Here is a 21224-nt window from a genome sequence, read left to right on the forward strand (position 1 = left end):
TTTCTCTCTCAAAAAATAAAATAAAATAAAATAAAATATAATAAAATGAAATAAAACAAAACAAAATAAACAAAAACAAAAAAGCATTTAAAGTGGCTATGATAGCCAATTTTGTGTTGTGTGCATTTTTAACACACAAAAATGTGTTTAAAAAAATAAAACAAACATTTTAAGGGGCGGCTGGGGTGGTTCAGTCACTTGAGCGCCCAACTTCAGCTCAGGTCGTGATCGCAAGGTTCATGAGTTTGAGCCCCGTGTCGGGCTCTCTGCTGCCAGTGCAAAGCCCATTTCGGATCCTCTGTCTCCCCCTCCCTTCCCTCCCCATCTGTCTCTCTCTCTCTTTCAAAAATAAAATAACCATTTACAAAATGAGTTTAAAAAGGCAAGGACAGGGCACCTGGGTGGCTCAGTTGGTTAAGCATCCAACTCAATTTCATCTCCACTCATGATCTCACGGTTCAGTGCATGAGTTCAAGCCCTGCGTCGGGCTCTGTGCTGATAGCACAGAGTCAGCTTGGGATTCTCTCTCCTTCTCTCTCTGCTCCTCCTCCACTCGCTCTTTGTATCTTTTTCAAAATTAAATAAAAATAAAACTTAAAAAAAAAAAGCCAAGGACAAGCTGTACGAAAGACATTACCTTCCTGGGGTTTTTGGGGGCTGATGCTGCCCTGATTTGCCATCATCCCCCCAGTCCGGCCCCACTGTGTGGTCCAGGGGAGAGAGACCAGGCTTGGGAGGTCAAATCCACCTGCTAAAATATAGCAGGCACAGGTTTAAACGTTTCCAGGTACAATCCCCGATTTTGGCTCCTTCAGATCAGATGAGAAACATTCTGTAACAGGAAGCTTTTTTTTTTTTTTAAGAGTTCAGTCAGAATTTATTATGATTCAAATTGAGGCCAAGTTAAAGCTAACCCTCATATTTTCTACAAAGCAAAGATTGTTGACTGTGATAGCATAAACACGATTGCAGGAAAAACAATCACAAATCTTTAGAGGATACGTTGTTTTCAGGAACACAGAGACACCACATCTCTTTGACACTCATTACAAATAAAGATGCATCCTATGTGCGTGGTGTTTTTAACCTTCGAAAGTGTATTCGTGGTTTCTATTTATCGCACTCTCGGGCAAATCATTGGAATGCTGCCTGGAACAACGCAGGAGATGGGGGGAGGTTGTTGGTGTCAGAGCAGGGCTATCCCTGGCCCTAAAGAAGTCCTAAGAAAGGATGCGTTCGAGGGGGAGAGGGTGTGTGTCCTCTAACAGTGTCTCGGAGGAAGGAGGGGCAGGCGGGAGGGTAGGCAGGGAGAACTGGAGTGACTCTGTTAAAGCCACATCATCAAGGGAGCCAGTGTGGAGCATGAGGCCTCTATCCACCCAGGGTGGAGGGAGCTGGGGTATTGATACACCAGCTCCTGGCAGCTGGGCTCCTCCAGGGGGCGATACCTCCCCGGGAAGTGCCAGCCAACCTGGAGCAGGGGCACCGGAGGACTCCTGGGCAGCACATAGGTGCCGATAATTGCCACGGAGCAGGTGTGCCCTGCCCTGTAAGGACCGAGGGGCTCTCTGTACCCCGATACTGTGTCCAGCGTGTGGGGGGGGTGTTTCGGGAAAGGACAGAAGGTATAAAACAGTCCTCCTGGGAGACACGAGGGCAACCCAGCCGGGCAGTCCCAAGTACCCCATCACAGTACTTGACGAGGTGTTTTGAATAAGCACATAGCTGAGCTGTAGCTTCCTCTGAGCCATGCTGTGTGGCTGCTCTGTGCTGGCACTGATGACAGAGGCAGGCAAGACCTCCTTGCTGCCCACCGAGAGCTCCCAGGGCCCAGGAGACCTGCAGGCAGAGGAGGGCGATGTGGGGGTTATGCGTGAAGCGCGCGGTGCCCTGATGGACGAGTGGGGGTTGTCGGCGGCGGGAAGCCGACACCATACTTCCAAGACCTTGAAGGATGAGCATCGACATCACGGCTGCAAGATCTCTCTGGGCCTCCCTTATGTCATCTGTGAAATGGGATGACGAAAGAGTTAAAATCTCTGTATAAACTCAGTGAGTGCAAGCGTGGGATAAGGCAACGAGAAGGCTCATGGCTCTCGGCAGGTGGCTTCAGGATTTTAGATTTCCAACCCTTGCCCCCAGGGACCCAACTTGTGCCGGGATGCTCCACAAAGTCATCAGCAGGGGGTTAGATCCCTGGAGATGGAGAAGGGGTCCAAGCAGCCTGGAAGCAGGTAGCCTCATGGACGGGTCCTTGCCTTATTCTTTCTTTGGGAAAGCGTCACTAAGCTCCCGCTATCTGTACGAACAAGACCAGTGAGCAAGGCCGCTGATGCTAGAGTTCTGGTCGGGGGTGGGGGGTGGGGGGTGTTACGGGAGGGCGGGAAGCAGAGCTCTCCCTTGTTCATAGCTGATTCATCTCCCGACAGCACTGGAGTTTCCCTGGGGTTCGTGAGCTCTATCACATCCTGGCTATGCAACCGTGGGCAGGTTACTTAAACTCTCTATGCCTCAGTTTCCTCACCTGTGCAACGGTGAAGTATCTAACTCCCAGGGTTGTCTTTAGAATTAAAGAATTACTGGCAGTCAGGTGCTTAGAGCAGGTCCTGGCCCTCAGGAGCTTATCTGATTGTTCAAGGAGCTGATCTGATTGTTCAGAGACATCCCCTACAGACCTTGGGTCCTGGGTCCTGGTGGTGACCAAGCCCCGTGGCCAGGCCCCTGGGAGGAATCCCAGTGCCCCGGGTTTGACTAGAACAGAGCACAGACCGTGTGGCTGAATGAGGGGTGCAGGATTTGGAGTCAGGCAGACCTGGGGTGGCATGCCAGCCTCTCCACCATGTAGCTGCACGATCCTGGGGAAGTTATTTTATTTTCTCGAATCCTAGCTTCCTTGAGCCTAAAATGGTGGTAATCGTGCCTACAGCACAGCACAGGGCTGATGGGTCACTCACCTCTTGCTGAGTTGCAAACCCCGAAATGTAGCGACTTAAAACCACAACCTTCTATTTCCCTCCTGAGTCAGCAGATTGGCATTTGGGGCTGGGTTCAGGCAGGCATCTGGGGTCAGCTGGGGGCCAGTCTCCTGGGCGTTTGTTGTGCCACTGACTGAGGGAGCTGGTAACTGGGCCACAGGGCTCATCATCCAGCTGATTAACCTGGGCTTGCTCGCGTGGCGACGGCCTCAGGGTTTCTAGGAGCCACAAGAGTGCAAACCTCATGCCCGAGCTATCTGGAGACAGTCCCATGGCCAGATTCAAGGGGTGGAGGAATTGATAGACGGGGAGAATTTGACCACTTTTACCATCTACCAGGTTGTTTTGAGTGTAAAACGAGATCGTGCAAGCACAGTGCATTGTGGGTTCACTAAACGTATTGACAGAGATTAGATTTCTCTCTTCTGTTTTAAGTAAGTTCTACACCCAACGTGAGGGCTTGAACTCACAACCCCGCGATCAAGATTGCATTGCTCTACTGACTGAGCCAGCCAGGTGCCCGCGATCTCTTTTAGTTTTCTTTTTTGCTTTCTTTCTCACTTTCTTGCTTTCTTTTGGTGACTTTTAGTTTTTTGTGAAATGCCTTGTCTTGGTCTCCTCCCCTATGTCATGAAGATGATCACTTTCAGGCAGGGTGTCCCCATGCGGATTCCACGAGGGCGGGAAGGACGGTGCATTGTTTCACAGAGCCTGGCGTGGGGACACCGTTACTGTCATCCGTATAAGATCCGTGCCTTCACTTCCTCCCCATGCGCCAAAAGGCAACCCCGGACTTGATGGCTGTTTTATTTGGACCCACATCCCACTTTCCAGAGAGCTGTTTGTAGACATGGCCCTCCAGCTGTCCTTTCTTGAGCCTCGCTCCGAATCTCCCCCTGCAGGCACCTCCGCCCTCGAGTTCCATCCCCTGCCTCCACCCGAGCCTCACATTCGCCTCAGAGGCCCCTCCTGGCAGCAGCCACAGCTTCAGAGGACTTCAGGGCAGCCCTGGGGCCATAAGGCTCTTCCAGGTAAGGATGACAAAGGGGGGAAGTGAGGGGCACCTGTCACCCCCCCTAAATATCTGCAGGCCAGACGCAGCGCAGAGCGGTCCGGTGGTTCCGAGGGTCTCTCACCCCCATCTGTAAAAGAAAGGAGCCCCCTCCCCGTTGCACCTTCTCGAGGTTTCCGGAGAGCTCTGAGCGGCTCGGCTCGTGAAACTCCTCTGCGCCGTGCAATGCACTGGGAAAACGCTTAATGCTTTGAGCCCGGGGACACCCAAATCAGCAAGCCACTTACTGTGGAGGACAGCACAGGCTCAGATTCTCAGAACCCTGGATGGTGTACAATATGAATAACTGGACCCCGTCCCACCCCTCCCCCAACCCGCCAATTCTTGTCAAACCAGACGGGGCTCCTGCAGCTTAAATGTCAGACAACCTTCCCCTGGGGCCAGGAGGCTCAAAGGGGAGTGGGTCTCCTCCTCTGAGCAGCCCCTGCAGAAGGCGATGGTCCTTCCCAGACCTACTCTGGAGCAGTCCCTGGGCCCGGTGCTTTACATACGTTCTCTTGCTAGTTCGCACGACATCGTCTCGAGGCTGGCGGTGGCAGACCCATTTTCCGGATAGAGACATCGAGGATCCCAGAGTTTAAGCATAATGTCTTTGAGTTGAAAGTTTGAGGATAGAGCATGCGTGTTGGGTGTGCGTGGGGGAGGGGTCGGAGGAAGCCCAGGGGGATTGGCTGAAGCCAAGTCCGCCCCCCACCCCTCGTGCCCCAAGATAAGGGGAATGGAAAGAGCATTGTGCAGAGAGTGAGGCGGCCAGGTTCAAGTGTACTTTGAAGGAAACTGAGGGTCTTTGAACTTTGCCACGAAGGTGAGTTTCCTTCAACTCTGTGAGCCTCAGTCTCCTCCCCTGTAAAAATGGGCTTGTTGTCAGGATCAACGAAGTGATGTGCACAAAGCGTCTAGTCCAGTGCCTGGTATGCTCAGAGTGGGGCTCTATAAATAGGGCCCCTACCTTACCTCTCGGCTCCAGGAATGCCAGAAGGCACCTGGGGTGGCCCCTCCAGACAGCCTTGCCTTCCCGGGAGGGGGTCGTTTCCAGAGGCAGCCCCGGGGCCCTATAGTCAGAGCCCTACAGCCCTAGGCAAATGCCGTGGCCTCCACTCGCTTCAGCAACTGTGTTTTCCAGACTGAGCCCTAGACTGAGCTCCTCTTGTAAATATTGATGGAGGCCCCAGACAGAGAGGAACGAGAAAACAAAGGACAGTTTATTTACGATGGAAAAAGAAACCAACAGGGGGGAAAAAAATCTACGGGCCCGATAGGAAGGGGGACTGTTTAAAGTGTGGTACAGCCACTCCATGGGGCACTGGGAGGCTACTGAAACGGCGTTTACCGAGGGTTTGTAGCAACACGGGAAATGCGTATACACGGGAAATGCGTACTCTAAAAAGCTAAGTGGAAAGCCGAAGCAGCTGAATTGCACATTCAGCAGAATCACACCTAGGCGACAATCAAGCCAAACGGAAATTCTGCTCCGAAGAGACAGGCCGGAGGGACGCGCACCAGAGCGGGGGGTTGTCTCCGGGTGTTGAAACTGGTGAGATCTTTTTCGTCCTTTGTGTGTCTTCCAAGTTTCTTTCCTATAATGCCGTGGGTGGCCTAATGAAGAATGTAACCCCAACTTCAAGGGGTTGTTTTTTTGTTTTGTCTTCAAGAAGAAACCCTTCACAGGAGGGCAGGACTGATGACCCAGGGAGTAGCCAAGTGACACACGGGTCCCTGTGAGGCTGAGGGCCAGAGGTCGACAGACGAGGCTATTAAAGAAGGTCAAGTGGAATTCCTAGACTCTGACCCCACGGAGTATGACAGGCGGGCTGACACCCAGCCACACGCCCAGACAGGGCATCGCTGTGTGATCCAGACTCTGAAATGTGTGAACCCCGCTTCTCTCCTGGGGACGTAGCTTACCACGCGCAAAGAGCCTCTTTCGTCAACCTTGGCCACACAGGATCGTCTCCCTCGTGTGAATGGTTACAGCCCAACAGCTGGACACGCGCTCTCTTCACGCCCCGGGGCGGTGCTCCCTGGAGGCAGTCCTGCCCTCCCTGGCTGGTGACCAGCCGCCCCCCTCCCCCCCCCCCCCCCCCCCCCCCGCCTCCTCCCTCCCCGGTAGCAGGGCCAGCCTTCCGGTGCCCTGAGCCAGCCCTGGTCAGTGCACGTCTCAGATTTCCATCCAGGGCTCCGCTCCCTGTCTCCTTATCAGGGAGACTTGATCACACTATTCGCTGCCTTCTCTGCCTTCCCAGCACATGAGCAGCATGGGTGCTTGTCATTTGTTTGCGTACTGATTTTTTTCAAATTACTTTTTTTATTTTTTAAGTTTACTTATTTTGCGAAAGAGGGGGGAGGGGCAGAGAAAGAGGGAGGGAGGGAGAGGGAGAGAGAGAGAGAGAAAGAGAGAATCCTAAGCAGGCTCTGCAGTGTCAGCACAGAACCCAGTGCCAGGCTCAAACCCATGAACCTCGAGATCATGACCTGAGCCGAAACCAAGAGCCGGGTGCTTAACCGACTGAGCCACGCAAGCGCCCCTACACATTTATTTTTAAAAACGGCCTGTTTGCCTTCACCAGAAAGCGGGCTCAGTTAGGGCAGGGATCTGCTGCATCCCCAGCACAGTGCCTGGAGCAGTGCGCAGCCTGAACGTTCTGTCGGTGAATCCTGCCTGCCATGGCCCCAGGTGGTCTCTGTGGTCTACCTGAACTACCTTGTCTCCCATAATGGCCCTGACCACTCACTTCCCTAAAGCCAGTTCTGGAGCCCAGGCCAGCCGCGAGGAACACACCGGCTCTAGTCTATCAGCGATGACGGCTGAGGGCCCTGGGTTGAACCGGCTCTGAGGCTCAATGGGAAAAGATAAGGCAGTCGATTAGTGATGTCTGCAAGGGACCACAGGGAGGCAGATGGGATCTCAGCGCTGCACTCATCATGAAGACCACACCCACCATCCCTGGGCCTGGAACAAACTCTCCTGCCCTGTCTCTGGATGGGACTCCCTAGTCCCAGCCATGTGTATGCAGTGGGGCTCTGAAAGGTTCTGGAGGGATCCTGAGCTCCCCCTCAGCTTGAAGCCTCCCCCAACAGTCCCCCTGCTTGGTTGTGGTCTAGTCATCAGCTGGCTCCTCGCTGGAGGCCTGCCCTTGGGGGCTGGATCTGGTTCCACCCGCCGTCAGCTGCCAGAGCCCGTCCACCTCCCAAGCAAACCACAGCCTGGCATCGTGATGCCAATGCTGCTGACAGTAGTCGTGTTGCTGACTTTACCCCTGCTTCCCCACCAAGGGTCTCTTGGAGGCTCATGCCTGAGTGTCAGCTCTGAGCTTGAGCAAGGCCTCGGCGGCGGGGGGGGGGGGGGGGGGGGGGTCACCAGGCTCCAGCCATAGCCCCGACTCACTTTCCTCTCCCCGCCTCCAACTTAGGAATAAATACCAGGCAGCCTCGCCTTCCAGGCCCTGGAACAGGGAGGATGGCTTCGAGTGGCCCAATAAAAGTTCTCATCTCCATGCCAACCTCCCTGTTACTCCTTGCCCTAACCCTGCATTTTCCAGGAAGACCCCAGCTTAGCCCAGCAGCTGCGGTGAACACAAGCTGCTGCCTAGACCCCCAGGGGGCCTTGGGGAGAACTTTCTCTAAGTGTTCTCGTTTCTCTGGCCAGAGAAGGCCATGGCTGGTCCTTCCTATTTTCAAGGTAGGAACACTGAAGTCCAAAGCATTCTTAGCTCCCTGCTTGTCAGGCCTGCCCTGGGGCACCCCATCTCTACCTCTTTCCTCCAGGCTGCTTGTCACTTTAGAAGTGGTCCCGGCTGCCCTGGCTCCCGGATGGCACGGAGAGCATCACCCGCCTCTGCCTGGGCATGCATCATCCTCATCCAGGGAACAGGGCTGTGGCAATAGATTGGACCAGTCTCTCTCTCTTCCCTCCAGGAGGAACGGGCAACTTCCTGAGGTTGGAGGGACTCTGCTCTTTTCAAATTTACCACCCCTGATGTGGGAGGAGATCCCAGTGTCCTGATGCCCCACTAGCATTTTCTGGTTCCTCAGCTCCATCACGGACCGGCCCCTCCCGAGTCTCCTATCTAACCAGGCACACCAGGTGATCACATGGCACAGGGAGAGCAAATTGTGCCATTGTCCCTCCCCAGCCCTGCGGGGGTGCCTGGGAGTGACTTCTCTCGCCCCCCCACCCCTGATGTCAGGGCTGTGTTGATTGGATGACGTCTTGTGCAGGCTCTGAGATCTGGGGAGGGAGTCACCGGCCAGCCAGCGACGGGCCGAAGCAGGGGCCCAGGAGGATGGTGGCCCTCAGATCACATCTTCTCCTCCCTCTTCTGAGACCCCATATGTGGCAATCACTGGTGTTCTTAGCAGACCAGTACAAGGGGTAGGTTTTCAAGTGGCTGCTAACTAGAGGTTTCTCCTCCTTTGAGTACACCAGAATCCTAGGTAATGAGAAGTGGGCAATGGTCAATTTGCTTTGCGGGCAAGAGTTCACGGTCAGCTCCAACTATAGCTGTCGTACTTCTCCAACCATCTCTCTTCTGGCTGGGCCCCTTGGGGCTTCCCGGGGCTCCCGGCACAGCCAGAAACACCTTCCTTGAGCGTTCCAGGTGCTTCTGGGAACTCTAGAGGTAGGGGCTCTGTTTAGGAGGGGAGCCTAGTGGCTTAGGAGGGCTGGCCCACCTCCACCCTATGGGGGTCCGCTGGCACCTGAACTGTGGTTGCAGTAAGGCTGTGCCCCTGGACTTTGGCGGGGTCCTGATACCCCTTCCCCCAAGAATTCAGATTTGAAGCAAGGTGACACTCATCCCCGCACACGGTGCCGCCCTCAGCAACGCCGGGCCCTGGTTCTATTTTCACAAGGCGCCTGCGCACCCCGGGGACAGCAAAGACGCATCCGAGGCCCCGGCCAGCGGAGGGGGTAGGGTTAGCATTCACCTCGCGCGGGCGGAATTCCCGAGCTGCCTGCTCGCCCAGAGATGGCTCACGGAGTGGCGGGCAGGGGTGCTTTTTGCTTCCCAGTTTGGCAGCAGATGTCCAGCGGGGGGGGGGAGGGGAGGGGTAGCTAGACCCTGGTCTGAGGAGCGTCGGGGACCGGCAGGGTCAGGACGGCGGGCAGGAGGGTGCCCCGTGGGGAGGGGAAGCTCCGTGGCTCCTTGGGCACAAACCTGGGCGAGATGTGGTCGGCCAGGAAGCAGAGCGAGCGCCAGCGCCCCACGCAGTAGATGAGGTCGCCCACCGGGGCGCACTGGAAGGCGTCCGGGTACGGGGTGCGGTAGGTGGCGCACTCGTACCAGAGGCGGGCGCTGGCGCTGCAGCGGTGGACGCTGATGCCCAGGCGGCGGTCGAGATCAAAACGGTAGAGGAAGCCGTTGACGGCCACCATCTCGGCCGTGCGGTCCTTGCCGCCCCCCGTGGGGCCGGCCCGCCAGCGCTGCTCCCGGGCCGAGAAGCGGAGCAGCAGGTAGCGCAGGGTGCCGCCCGTGACGTAGACGTCGCCCGCACACGCCGTGGCCGTGTGCGCCAGGGCGAAGGAGTCGCCGGGGAGCGGCGGCGCAAAGGTCCAGCGGTCCAGGCGCGGGTCATAGCATTCCACCGTGTTCAGGCACTCGCCGCCGATGGCGTACAGGTGGCCGTCCAGGGCCACCAGCCGGCAGTGCGGCCGGGCCTGGTTCAGCGGGCACACCTCACTCCAGATGTCGGTCAGCGGGTTGTAGCAGAAGACGCGGTTGGAGGGCTCGTGCCCGGGCCCCCGGCAACCGGACGCCACGAAGAGGTAATTGAAGAGGCTGCAGAGGGCACAGCCTCGGGACACCGCCTCGGGGGGCAGGCGGGCCAGCGGGTGCCAGGCGTCCTGCGCCTCGTCGTAGCAGCAGAGACGGCCCGAGCCCTCCTGGGGGCACACGTCCGCCACCACCAGGCGCTCGCGGCCCCGCAGGCGGCGCCGGAGGATCAGCTCCCGCTCTGTCCCGCTCAGGCACCCGTAGATGTCCGGGCTGCGCAGGACCTGGAGGTAGTTGTCGCTCATCACCTTGTAGGCCGCCTCCTTCAGCGCCTCCAGCTTCTGCTTCTTGGCCAAGGTCAGCACCTGGTAGCAGTTGCCCAGATCCAGGTGCACGTCTGGCGCTGAGCCGGGGGCCAGCGGGAGGTGGAAGAAGTTGGTCCCGGCCACGAGCTGCACGTGGGCCTCCCGGCTGCTTCCGGCCGAGCTGGACCCAAGAGAAGCCTGGGGAAGGGGGTGGCCAGGCGGGGCGCTCTGGTCTGGGCAGGACGGCGCGGGGGCCCCAAAGCCCTCGAGCTGGAGCTGGAGCTCCGGGTTCTCCACGATCCGGACGAGGCTGTCCTTCCTGCCGAAGCCTTGTGTGGGGGGCGACGGCCCCGGCTGGGAGGAGGTGGGCGTTTCGGCTCCACCTTCCCGGCCTCCTGAAGCGGCCTCTGTTCCCGGGGCACCTGGCAGGGGCCCGGGGAGTGGAGCCTCAGCCGGGGCGGCTGTCCTGGGGGCCAGCCGGCCCTTGGAGGTGGCCCAGGAAGTGGACTCGACATAGTAATCGTACACCTTGCCCTTCAGCCTGGGCCCCATCCCCTGCACCTTCTCAGGAATGAAGTTCTCCTCCACGCGAACCCGGGACACAGACGAGTAGGTATAGGAGGCACTGGCGGCTCCCTCCCGCTGGTGCAGGGTCAGGCCCATGTCCACGGCCGCCTGGAGGGCCCCGGCCGCTTCCCCGTGGACCCCCCTGTTGCGAGGAAAGACCCAGCTCCTGTTCATGTCACTCTCGCCTTCCGTGTGGGCCATCAGGCTCGTGGCGGGGGACTCCTGCTCCCCGAGCCCTGGCTGTCCTGGGGGTCCGCCGTCCCGCCATGGAGTAGGCGCCCTGCCCACCCTGCTCCCCTCTGCCGCAGCGAGGCCAAGTGGGGAGCTTTGGAATTCATCGCCCACCGTGGGGTGGTGGGGCGGCCCGGGCTTACCACCAACAGCTGTTCCGGCTTCCTGGCCACTGCAGCGAGGAGGTGCCAGCTCAGAGACAAGGCCCTGCCCACCCGCTTCCACACCAGCGCCCTTCTTCTCGCGCTCCCGAGCCTCTTGGGCTTCTGCGTCTTCGGGAGAGCGTCCTGTTGCCGGGACTCGGGAGCCCCCCTGACTTTCCCAGCCACAGCCCAGCGGCGCTCCGGCCCCCTTGCTTCCCCTCCGGCGTCTCAGAGCCTGGTGTGGTGCCCCAGGAACGGCCCCCGGGTCCGCCGGCTGCCCGGAGCCCTCGGCCTTCTCCTCGGCCTTGGAGTTCCTGTCCCCCAGCGGGGCCCGGGTGGGCCTCCACCTGTACAGCCTGTAGGCTGCGGTCACCAGGAGCAGCGCGGCGGCCGACAGCACCACCTTGCCTGCCAGCTGCATGTCCAAATGCCAGTCCTGGGACTCTGCTCCTCCTCTTCCGGGGAGCATGCTTCCCAAGCCGACCTGGGGCCAAAGAATGTCAAGAATCCGATTAATGATTGTCCTGGTTCCTGCGGGAGCTGGGCTGAGGGGGCTCTGGGCTGGCTCCGGCCGGCCACTGGAGGAGTGGGAGCAAGCACTGGGGCTCGGGGCTGGCGGATCCTTCGATGCTTTCCCTGGGGGCGGGGGTGGGGGTTGTGCCCCGGGGCCTGAGCTTGTGATCGGCCACCCGAGCCAGCAGCAGTTGGAAGATGTTAGGAGTGTCCGGCAGGTACACAAATAGGGAGGAAGCTCTTGACCAGTCACCTGATGCCCGGAAGCGCCCAGGGTTGGTTATTGTATGTAGGGCTAGGAGTGGTGGGTGTGGTGGGTTGTGAGACAGGTGCAGCCACGGCAGGTGTGGCACGAGATCCTCCCTGCTGGTTTCCTTCCCGTTGGGGTCTGCTTGTCCCCGCGGGGAGGCCCGCAGTTAGCAGCAGAGAAGGCTGGGCCAGGGACTGCGGCCAAGCCACCTGATCTGGCTTTGAATGCCTCCGCCCTCCGTCTGGGCCTTCCTGAGAGCAGATGGGGAAGGTACAGGGTGTTAGTTAGATCGAGGCAGATCGAGGCAAGTAACCTTGATCTAAGGATCAAGGGCACATCCTTGCGCTTGAAAACAGGTGAGGGGCCGAGGTCCTTACCAGTGCTGTGGGTCCCAGTCTAACAGATGAGAAAAGCGGCGCCTGGGCGGCTCGGTCCGTTAAGCGTCCGGCTCTTGGTTTCAGCTCAGGTCGTGATCTCACGGTTTTGGGAGTTCGAGCCCTGAGTCGGGCTCCATGCTGACGGTGCGGAGCCTGCTTGAGATCCTCTTTCTCTCCTTCGCTCTCCGCTCCTGCCCCACTTGTGCTGTCTCAGTCTCCCTCAAAATAAGTAAATAAACTTACCCTTCAAGCTCATCTGTCCGCTGCCTCGAGCGCCAGGCTCCTGGCTGGGGCTCAGGACGGCCTCCTTCATCTTCGCGGGTCCTCACCCCTCCAGCCCTTCGGAGTCGGGTCCAAGGCCGTGCCTCACATGCCTTGCTCTGAGGTCGTCTTTCCTTTCTTTAGGTCTCTTGTTCTTCTGCGTGTCTCCTTTGGCCTTTACCACACAGGCCGTGGGTCAAAGTGCACCCTGTTCCGCTGTCCCGTACGGGCCGGGCACAGTTGTGGACACCTGCCAGCGTGCCGCGGAGAGACCGGAGGTGGGCAGTCAGGAAGAGTCTCCTCCGATGCCCACACCGTTTGGGAGAGATGCACTTGTCCCCCGCCCCACCCCCCCATTTTATGGCAGCTCTAAGATCATGTCAATTGGCTTGTAAGTAGGGACTTGTATCCCTGTTTCCAGAGTCCAGAGTTTTACCTACCTGAGTTCACCCACCAGGTGTGGTTCCCCAGAAGTCAGGCTCTGTGGGCGGTTCCGCCGGTGACCAGCAGCAGGGTCCCCGCTTTCTCTCCCTCGCGGTCAAAATCGTGATTCTGAACGTCACAGGCATGGGAGCCACTGGGGTGCTCGTCAGGAATGCACTTTTCTGGGGGCGCCTGGGTGGCTCAGTCAGTTAAGCGTCTGACTTCGGCTCAGGTCATGATCTCATGGTTTGTGAGTTCGAGCCCTGCGTCGGGCTCTGTGCTGACAGCTCGGAGCCTGGAGCCTGCTTCGGATTCTGTGTCTCCCTCTCTCGCTGCCCCTCCCGTGCTCACGCTCTCTCTCTCTCTCTCTCTGTCTCTCAAAAATAAATAAGCATCAAAAAAATTCAGAAATGCACATTTCCAAGCTATACTCCCCAGACTTTCTGACTTGGCAGGTTTGGGGGACCTCCCAGGAAGTCCCCGGTTTTGGCAATCATCTCAGGAGGCCTCCGCGAGGCTAGGAGTGGAAAGTCACTCAGCTTTGCCGCTTGGCTGCAGAGAATTCTTCTTTGCGTGAGCAACTTGTTTCATCAGGGTGACTAACAGAAGCAAAACCATTTCGTCTCCCCCGGGGAATCTGGACGGGAAAGTGCAATCATCACCCTCGTTCTACAGGTGAGGAAACTGAGCCTCAGAGGGATGTGCCCATGTCACGTGGATTGCGAGCGGCAGGGTCTTGAGTTAAAACTGGGTCTGTCTAGCTGCACGGTTCATTCGTCTCCCTCCGGGAGGGGAAGGACCAGGTACAAAGGGTAATAAAAGTGATTTGTCCGGCGGTGAATCCAGGACTTTGGGGTCCCCTGCTGGCCCAGCTGCCATTGCAGTAGCAGGGGCAGCCTTGGGGCTCTCCTCCCGTTGGAGAAGGGACCACTGATGGCCTGCCCCTTTGGTGACAATACTGTGACCTGGCATTGTCCTCTCAGATGCCACTGAGTGAGCTGGGTGTCGGCCCCTTTGGCATGCTGCCTCCCACCCGATAAAGTCTCCACCACACGGGAGCACTCTCTGTGTGGCTTCAGCTTAAGCCCTTGGAGTCAGACAACCACTCTCTCCCTTTGGAAACTTGCTCCTGGGCACTGGGGGTGGTCAAAGCAGTCCTCCAGGGTGGCAGGAGGATAGCTGGGGAGCCGCTGGGAGCAGGAGACACAGTCCCCGCCCTGAGAGGACTTCTATCCTTACCTGTGAGATGGAATGTGTACCTGAGGTATGATTAAGCCACAGCATATCATGGAGGAAAATTAATGAGGCGACTCGTTGACAAAGTACAATGGGCCAGGGGACAGCCAGGGAGGCTGGAGCCAGGGGCGTCAGAATAGAGGTCCAAAGAGTATTCCAGAGGGACGCCTGGGTGGCTCAGTCGGTTAAGCCGCCTACTTCGGCTCAGGTCATGATCCTGCAGTTTGTGGGTTCAAGCCCCGCGTCGGGCTCTGTGCTGACAGCTCAGAGCCTGGAGCCTGCTTCCGATTCTGTGTCTCCCTCTCTCTCTCTGCCCCTCCCCTGCTCTCTCTCTCTCAAAAATAAATACACATTAAAAAAAAAAGTATTCCAGAAAAAGGTATCTAGCCTTGAGTATTGATAAAGGAGGCGGCGGGGCGGGGGTGTCACCAGGTGCTCACCGTGTCCCAGGCTTCGAGCTGGTGCAGTGACATAGGTTACAGAGACACCCTTGGCCCCAGGGAGCCTTGGCGGACTGCTGGCTCGGGAAGAAGATGCTGAACAGGGAGAGAGTGGGGTGTGACGATGCTCGTCGCCAGCATTTCCGTGGGAGAGCGCGCCAGGATGGCCTAGAGCCTGGAGGTGGCCAGAACAGGGAAGGCCGAGGGGAGAGAAGGAAGTAGCAGGTCTGAGGGTACAGCGTTACGACAGCCGTGATGGTGCACAGAGACTTCCAGGCTGGGGTGTCGGGCAGGTGCAGGCCGTGTGTGCATGGGCGGGGTGTCAGGAGGCACTGATTTGACTCCTGGCGTGGCATTTCCTGCGACTTTCCCCTGTTTGAGGGCAGAAGTAAGACCTGTTCAACAGCAGAGCACAGAGGAGCCTCGGTGCGGTAAATGAGGCTTCCTGCTGTCCATTCCGGGAGACACGTGCCACAGAAAAGACACTTGCTACTCACGGTCCCCAAGAGGGTCCCCCAGTCCACACCATGCAGGGCCACGTGGGGAGGCACCAGGCTCAGGAAGGAGGCAGGAGGAGCAAGAGAACAGTAGAGGAGCATCACTGTGGTTTTCAAGGGAAGGAGTGGACAAGACAGTGTGAATAATGTCAGGGGGCCGCGGGCCGTCTTTATTTGTCTCATACCTGGCCCTGGGGTAACCGGGACAGGGGAGTGTGGCCCCGGTGCACCGAGTCTGATAAAGGAGGTGTTGTGGCTGAGTTCCGGACCGGTTCATTTGCATAAGAAAGGTGCCTCCAGGAGTCCTTTGCCGCCTCTAGGAGTTCACCCTCCGCTCAGCAGGGCCTCAGCTGCAGGACTACAGAAAATAAGAGGATGTAGTTATTGCAGAGAGTCAGAAGACCGGAAGACAGAAGAACAAGGGCTTGGGGCCTCTAAGAGGCCCTGCAGGGCGGTGGCGAGAGAGCAGTCCGCTTTGTCCTGAGGTCTCATTGCACCCTGTGGGCGAACACCACGCTCCCGCGAGCTGACTTCAAACTCCATCAATTATAGCTCTCTCTCCCCTCCCCGCACCGAGTCTGTTTGGAGAAAAGTGAAAGGAACAAATGAAGACAGGAGGGAAATTAAAAGATAATTGGAAGTCTATATTGGGCTTCTGTGAATGTGCGCACCGCCAATCTGGCCTCTCGCGACGGCAGGACCAACTGACAACTCTGGGGTTCGCTCGGGGGGTGGGTGGAACAGTCAGAGATAAACGCGTGCCGTGCAAATAAACAGGCCCATCTTCCAGTGACTGGCTTTGACCTCCGTGCTGCCGGCGCCTCCCCTGGTCTGTGTTTTCCGAGGTGGAGGCTGACTCCAGGGAGGGGTGCGGTAGGTGAGGCCCTGAGGGGGGGCCCCAGGCTGGGAGGAGGTGGGTGCAGGCACCTCGGGAGACGGGGAGGGGTGTGGCCCTTTCCACACGCACCCCTGCGCCGGCACACACCCACAGGTGCCTATGTGCACGTACATGCATGCAAATGCACCTGCACACGCACGTGAGGGAGAGGGTAGACTTTTGAGTCCAGAAGTGGCAGCGATAAAAGGATCCTGGTCTGGGGGCGCCTGGGTGGCTCAGTCGGTTGAGCTCCTGACCTCAGCTCAGGTCATGATCTTATCGTCCGTGAGTTCGAGCCCCACATCGGGCTCTGTGCTGACAGCTCAGAGCCTGGAGCCTGCTACAGATTCTCTGTCTCCCTCTCTCTCTCTCTCTCTCTGCTCTTCCCCACTCATGCTCTATCTCTCTCTGTCTCTAAAAAATAAATAAATGTCAAAAAAATTAAAAAAAAAAAAAAGGATCCTGGTCTGACTGGTGAGGAGGCCAAGGCCTAACGAGGGCCCATCTGTCTAGCGGGGGCTAGAACACGGGGCATCTGACTGAGCCTGGGCTGTGGATGAGGAGGCCCAGGACAAATTCCCACTCATCCCGAGGGTGCGCAGTAAGAATCTGGTGGTCCGGTGGTTGTTCCTTACGCTTCCCCCGGGGGCCTTTCCTCGACAAACTCTCCTTGACCTCCGATGAGCTCCGTCACGCTCAGGGTCCCCACGCTGTGCCCTCAGCCGCTGTGCGTGACCAACGTCCACGCTGGTTGTTCAGTGCTGAAATATTTCCATTCTCATCGGGGAACAGGAACTTCCCCAGCCCCACCAGCCTGCCTGCCACCCCCCCAGGACCCCCTCTGTCCTCTCTGCCGTTTATGAACTAGAAGTTAATGCTGAGTATTGCAACAGTCTGCCAATCTCGCCCCACTCTGCTAGGGCACTGCTGCACCTTCCCAGGCAGTAAAATATTGAATATTCCCTGGGGCCCCGCCACCCCCTGGGCCCCTGTTCGGCTCCGTGGAGGGTGATCCTGGCACGTTACGGGACTGGGGACACCACCCCCGTCAGGAATCTGAGACAGCAAAGGCGAGGCCAAACAGGGACCCTGGTGGACCCATCGTAGTGAATACCACCTGCTGAGCCTCAAGTGCCAGCTCACCCTTCCAGCACCTTCTGTCAAGCCTTTTACCCACATGACCTCGACAAATAGTTGTCATGGGTGTTACAGGCACAATCTGTGACCGACACTTCTGATTCTGCCATCCTGTGTGGCTGGTGTTGTCATTTTTATTTTATTTTATTTTATTTTATTTTATTTTATTTTATTTTATTTTATTTTTTATTTGACAGAGAGAATCTTAAGCAGGCTGCATGCTCAGTGTGGAGCCTGATGTGGGACTCGATCCCAGGACCCTGAGATCATGACCTGAGCTAAAATCAAGAGTCAGATGTTCAACCGACCAAGTCCCAACCCCCCCCCCCCCGCCCCCATCACCTTTTTCTATAGTTGAGGGCACTGAAGCTCCCAAGAGGGGAGGTGATCTTGCCCCCAGGCCCCATAGCTTGTGAGCAGTACAGAGACGGGACTCAGGTCACTCTTGTCTTTGACCTTGGCCCTGCACCCATCCAGCCTCCCCTGCTGTCTACTGCCACGATTGACCCCCACAGAAACCCAAGGGAGGCTAACACTGCTTTCCAAGGAGATGCGTCACTGTTGTTCCTTTACGTTCTGGGACCAGCAGAGGCCGGGGCTGGGTGCTGCCCGGATTTTGGCGATCATGCGTCGTGCTGCAGTCACCAGAAAGGAGATCAGGCCTGGAAAGGGAGTTTCAAAGAGTCGGGAATGCCAAGGGCATGAAGAAATGTCCTACTTACGATTCCACTGCATAGACCATTAGGAAGTAGAATAATGGCATGTGATACGTGCCTGTGAATTTGATGGGGAAATTGAACGTGAAACAATTCCTGGGTGCCGTTTGAGATGGCAGAGTGCATCCTGATTCTTGCTCTGGGGTGGGGTGAGTGGAGGCAGAGGGAGCATCCTGAGGGTTAAGTATGAGGCGTACCCGCCGCCTGCATTCAGGGTAGAACTTTCCCAGAAGTAATAATAGCCGTTATTTGGGGGCACCCACTCTGTGACAGGCCCTGGGCTCTGCCGAGGTTGCGGGCCCCATCTCCTTCCATTTTGCACCAGCCCTGCAGTGGGGGGCAAGACCCATCCTAGAGGTGAGGAAACTGAGGCTCAGTGTCTTGCCTGAGGCTACATCTGTTTTACCCCAAAGCCGTTTTCCAGAAACCCTTGTTATGGAACAGGGTAGCAGGCCCCGCCCCAGCCTCGAAAAGTCAGAATCCTCCTGTGAGCCAGATCCCTCCGGCTGTGGATGCTTGGATAGTACCCCGCCCACCCACAATCCCAGCTGTATGACCTTGAATCCCCTCAAGGGAGTGTGGCTTCTCCCACCCTGTGTCAGAGACAGGTCACACCTTTGTCACGGACCCTCTGACCTCTGAGTTCTCACAATAACCTTAATAGACATCACCGCGGACTCTGATTGTCGAAATCTCTGTGCCTCAGTTTTCTTCTCTCTCAAATGGGCGTGATGCCCTCTGCCTGTGGGGTTATTGTCAGAAACACCTGAGGACGCCTAGGAGGGCACCTGGTGCAGGCGCGTGGCAGGGGTTGGTAAGTGTTTATAGACTATATTGATGGGTCAGAAGAGAACCCATCATGGTCGAGGGCTGGAAGCGTGTCTTGCCTGAAATGCTCCAGAGACAGTTTCTCATCTAAGTCAATTTCCACAACCTTACCGAGCAGGTGGAGTTATCCCTTTTGACGAGGAGACTCAGAAGGGTTAGGTTACTTGCCCAGAGCCACACAGCTAGGAAATGACGGACCTGAGGACCCAACCAGGAGGCTTTATGTCTAAGGCCTTGCTTCCAGCCGGGCTGTCTTGCCTTGCTCTCCTGCCCCTCCTCCTCCCGTGGTACTCCTGACAGTCGCCAGCCCTGCGTGCCCTTCCCGGAACGGCGAGCTCCCTGGGTCAGGCTGTCCCTGGAGCCCCATCCTAGCAGCTCGTGGCTCCCACTGCCCCCCCAACTCTCTGCCACCTCTTCTGCAGCCCCCCTTCCTGTGCTGCCACCTGCAGGCTCCAGGATGTCCTGTGGCTCCCCGTGGCCTCCCCTATCAAATCTAAATGCCTTGGCCAGTTCTCCAAGGTCCCTTTGACGGCCCAACCTCATTTGTCACTGTTCCCAAACACCCGTTCTGCTCCAGCCAAGCTCATCCGTTTACTGTCCCCTCGTCCCTGCTGTCGCACGGGCCATTTCCCCCACTCACGGCCTTCTTTCCCACATCTCTGCTGTTCTGTTCACTTCCACAAAACCCCAGATCAAAAGTGGGCCTTCTCTACAGGGACTCCAGCCAGGGCGTTGTTCTTTACTCTTTCTGGGTCTCCTGGGTCCCTCTGAGGATCCCCTGGAAGTTAGAGACCCTGTTAGAAAAATGCATATACACATACTATTTCACATGCAAATTCTGGAACGTCTGCCCTTGGAGTCCTTGTTAAGAAATCCCTGCATTAGGGGAAGACACATACTGAGCTTTAAAAAGGATACATTGGATTGGTTTTTGGGGTCAGAAATAAGCCAGCTCAAGATGGTATGTTTTGAAATGTGTGCTTTGGGTTATTCCATGAAAAGAAAGAAAGAAGGAGAAAAAGAGAGAGAAAGAAGAAAGAAAGAAAGAAAGAAAGAAAGAAGAAAGAAAATAAGGAAGAAACAGAGAAAGAGAGAAGGAAAGAAGGAAAGAGAAAGAAAGAAAGAAAGAAAGAAAGAAAGAAAGAAAGAAAGAAAGAAAGAAAGAAAGAAAGAAAGGCTTCTTCCTGGTCAGATAAGTTTAGAAAGCACTGCTGTGTGACCTCTGAGCTCAATTTCTTTATTTGTAAAATGGGACCAATAAAACCTGCTACTATATACATTGTCACGGTGATCAGTGAGTTCAAGTGCACTGAGGACCAGCTTTTCTTTGGGCCCCAACATCCTGTGCTCTTCTCAAGAGAGCACCAGGAAGGAGAGAAGCAGAGACCCCCTCCAGCCCATACAGGTCCAGCAGAGAGTGGGGTTGGAGGGGCTGGGGGCCTGGCAGGGGCATGGCTGAGCCCTGAGTTGGCAGGGAGGGGCTGTGGGAGAGGAGCCGAGGCAGCCCTGGGTCCCCAGCTGACTCACGTCTCTCCCAGACACCAGAGAGCTGATGCCAGACCTCGAGAGGCAGGACAGGTTTGTGTTCCACAGCTCTGAGCCTCTAAATGGAGCTAACTCAGCGCAGCCAGGGGCCTCGCTGGCCCATTAGAGCTGTTGGGGCTGATTGCAAATCAATGCTCTGAAAAGAGACAGCCGCCCTGGTGCAGAAGGTGGAGAGAGGGTCCCAGCCAAGCCCCAGAGGGAGGGGGGAGGGGAGAATGCAGCGCAAGCAGCCAGGAAAACCAGAGCCAGGGGCTGGAGGCCATGCCCCAAGCGTCCATAGGGTGCTAGGGGCCAGACCCGGGCCTGGCTCTGGGGAGGGAGAGACAAATGGATGAAAAACCGCTTCACTGAGCACCTACTATGTGCCAGCCATATTCTCCATCATTGAGTCTTTGCACAGCCCTGTGGCAGAGGCAGCCCCCGTGTTCCACCAAAGAGGCTCGAACCTACCCACCTGGCACACGCAGCCTCACACCTACACATATCCTGCCCTCTGCCCTTTTAGGCCCAGCCGGGCCCTCCAGAAACACACTAGTGGGGAAGGATCACAGCAGAGCAAATGCTCAGCTACTATGGAAACAAGGAGGAAAGAGCCAGGGCTTTAGGGGAGGAGGGCTTCCCAGAGCTTGAGTCTTGAGGGATTTGACAGGTAAGCAAGGTAGGGAAAGGACAGTTGAAGCAGAGGACCCACAGTGCAAAGGCCCTGAGGCCGGGGGCCGTAATTAATAGCACGAGGTGGAGGAATTGTTCTAAGAGCTTGAAAGCACACGGGATGTGGAAGTGGCCAGCGTTAGTCTCCATCTGGGCGGGAATGACTTGGCGAGCACATGAGTTCTGGGACTTAAGACAAGACAGACTGAACCAAAGAATGGGGCGCCTGGGTGGCTCGGTCGGTTAAGCGTCCGACTTCGGCTCAGGTCATGATCTCGCGGTCCGTGAGTTCGAGCCCCGCGTCAGGCTCTGGGCTGATGGCTCGGAGCCTGGAGCCTGCTTCGGATTCTGTGTCTCCCTCTCTCTCTGACCCTCCCCCATTCATGCTATGTCTCTCTCTGTCTCAAAAATGAATAAACGTTAAAGAAAAAAAAAAGACTGAACCAAAGAAGGACGTCCCTTGACTAGA

At 56.9% G+C, this 21224-nt stretch overlaps 2 protein-coding genes across 2 annotated transcripts; both read right to left on the reverse strand.

Moving 5' to 3' along the window:
• Window positions 1-818: 818 nt before the first annotated feature.
• LOC109274207 (uncharacterized) lies at window positions 819-12644 on the reverse strand. The gene is made up of 2 exons (XM_019461549.2): window positions 12388-12644; window positions 819-2006 (listed from the first exon to the last, which is right to left on the reverse strand). Exons 1-2 carry the CDS (start codon window positions 12455-12457, stop codon window positions 1372-1374), a joined length of 705 nt encoding a protein of 234 aa, XP_019317094.2. The 5' UTR covers window positions 12458-12644; the 3' UTR covers window positions 819-1371.
• KLHDC7A (kelch domain containing 7A) lies at window positions 8834-11602 on the reverse strand. Its single transcript, XM_019461548.2, has one exon. The coding sequence runs from the start codon at window positions 11471-11473 to the stop codon at window positions 9101-9103; it is 2373 nt and encodes a 790-aa protein (XP_019317093.2). The 5' UTR covers window positions 11474-11602; the 3' UTR covers window positions 8834-9100.
• Window positions 12645-21224: the final 8580 nt, after the last annotated feature.

The sequence above is a fragment of the Panthera pardus genome, unplaced genomic scaffold (genome assembly GCF_024362965.1).
Source record: "Panthera pardus isolate Hobbes unplaced genomic scaffold, ASM2436296v1 HiC_scaffold_11, whole genome shotgun sequence".
Taxonomy (NCBI): domain Eukaryota; kingdom Metazoa; phylum Chordata; class Mammalia; order Carnivora; family Felidae; genus Panthera; species Panthera pardus.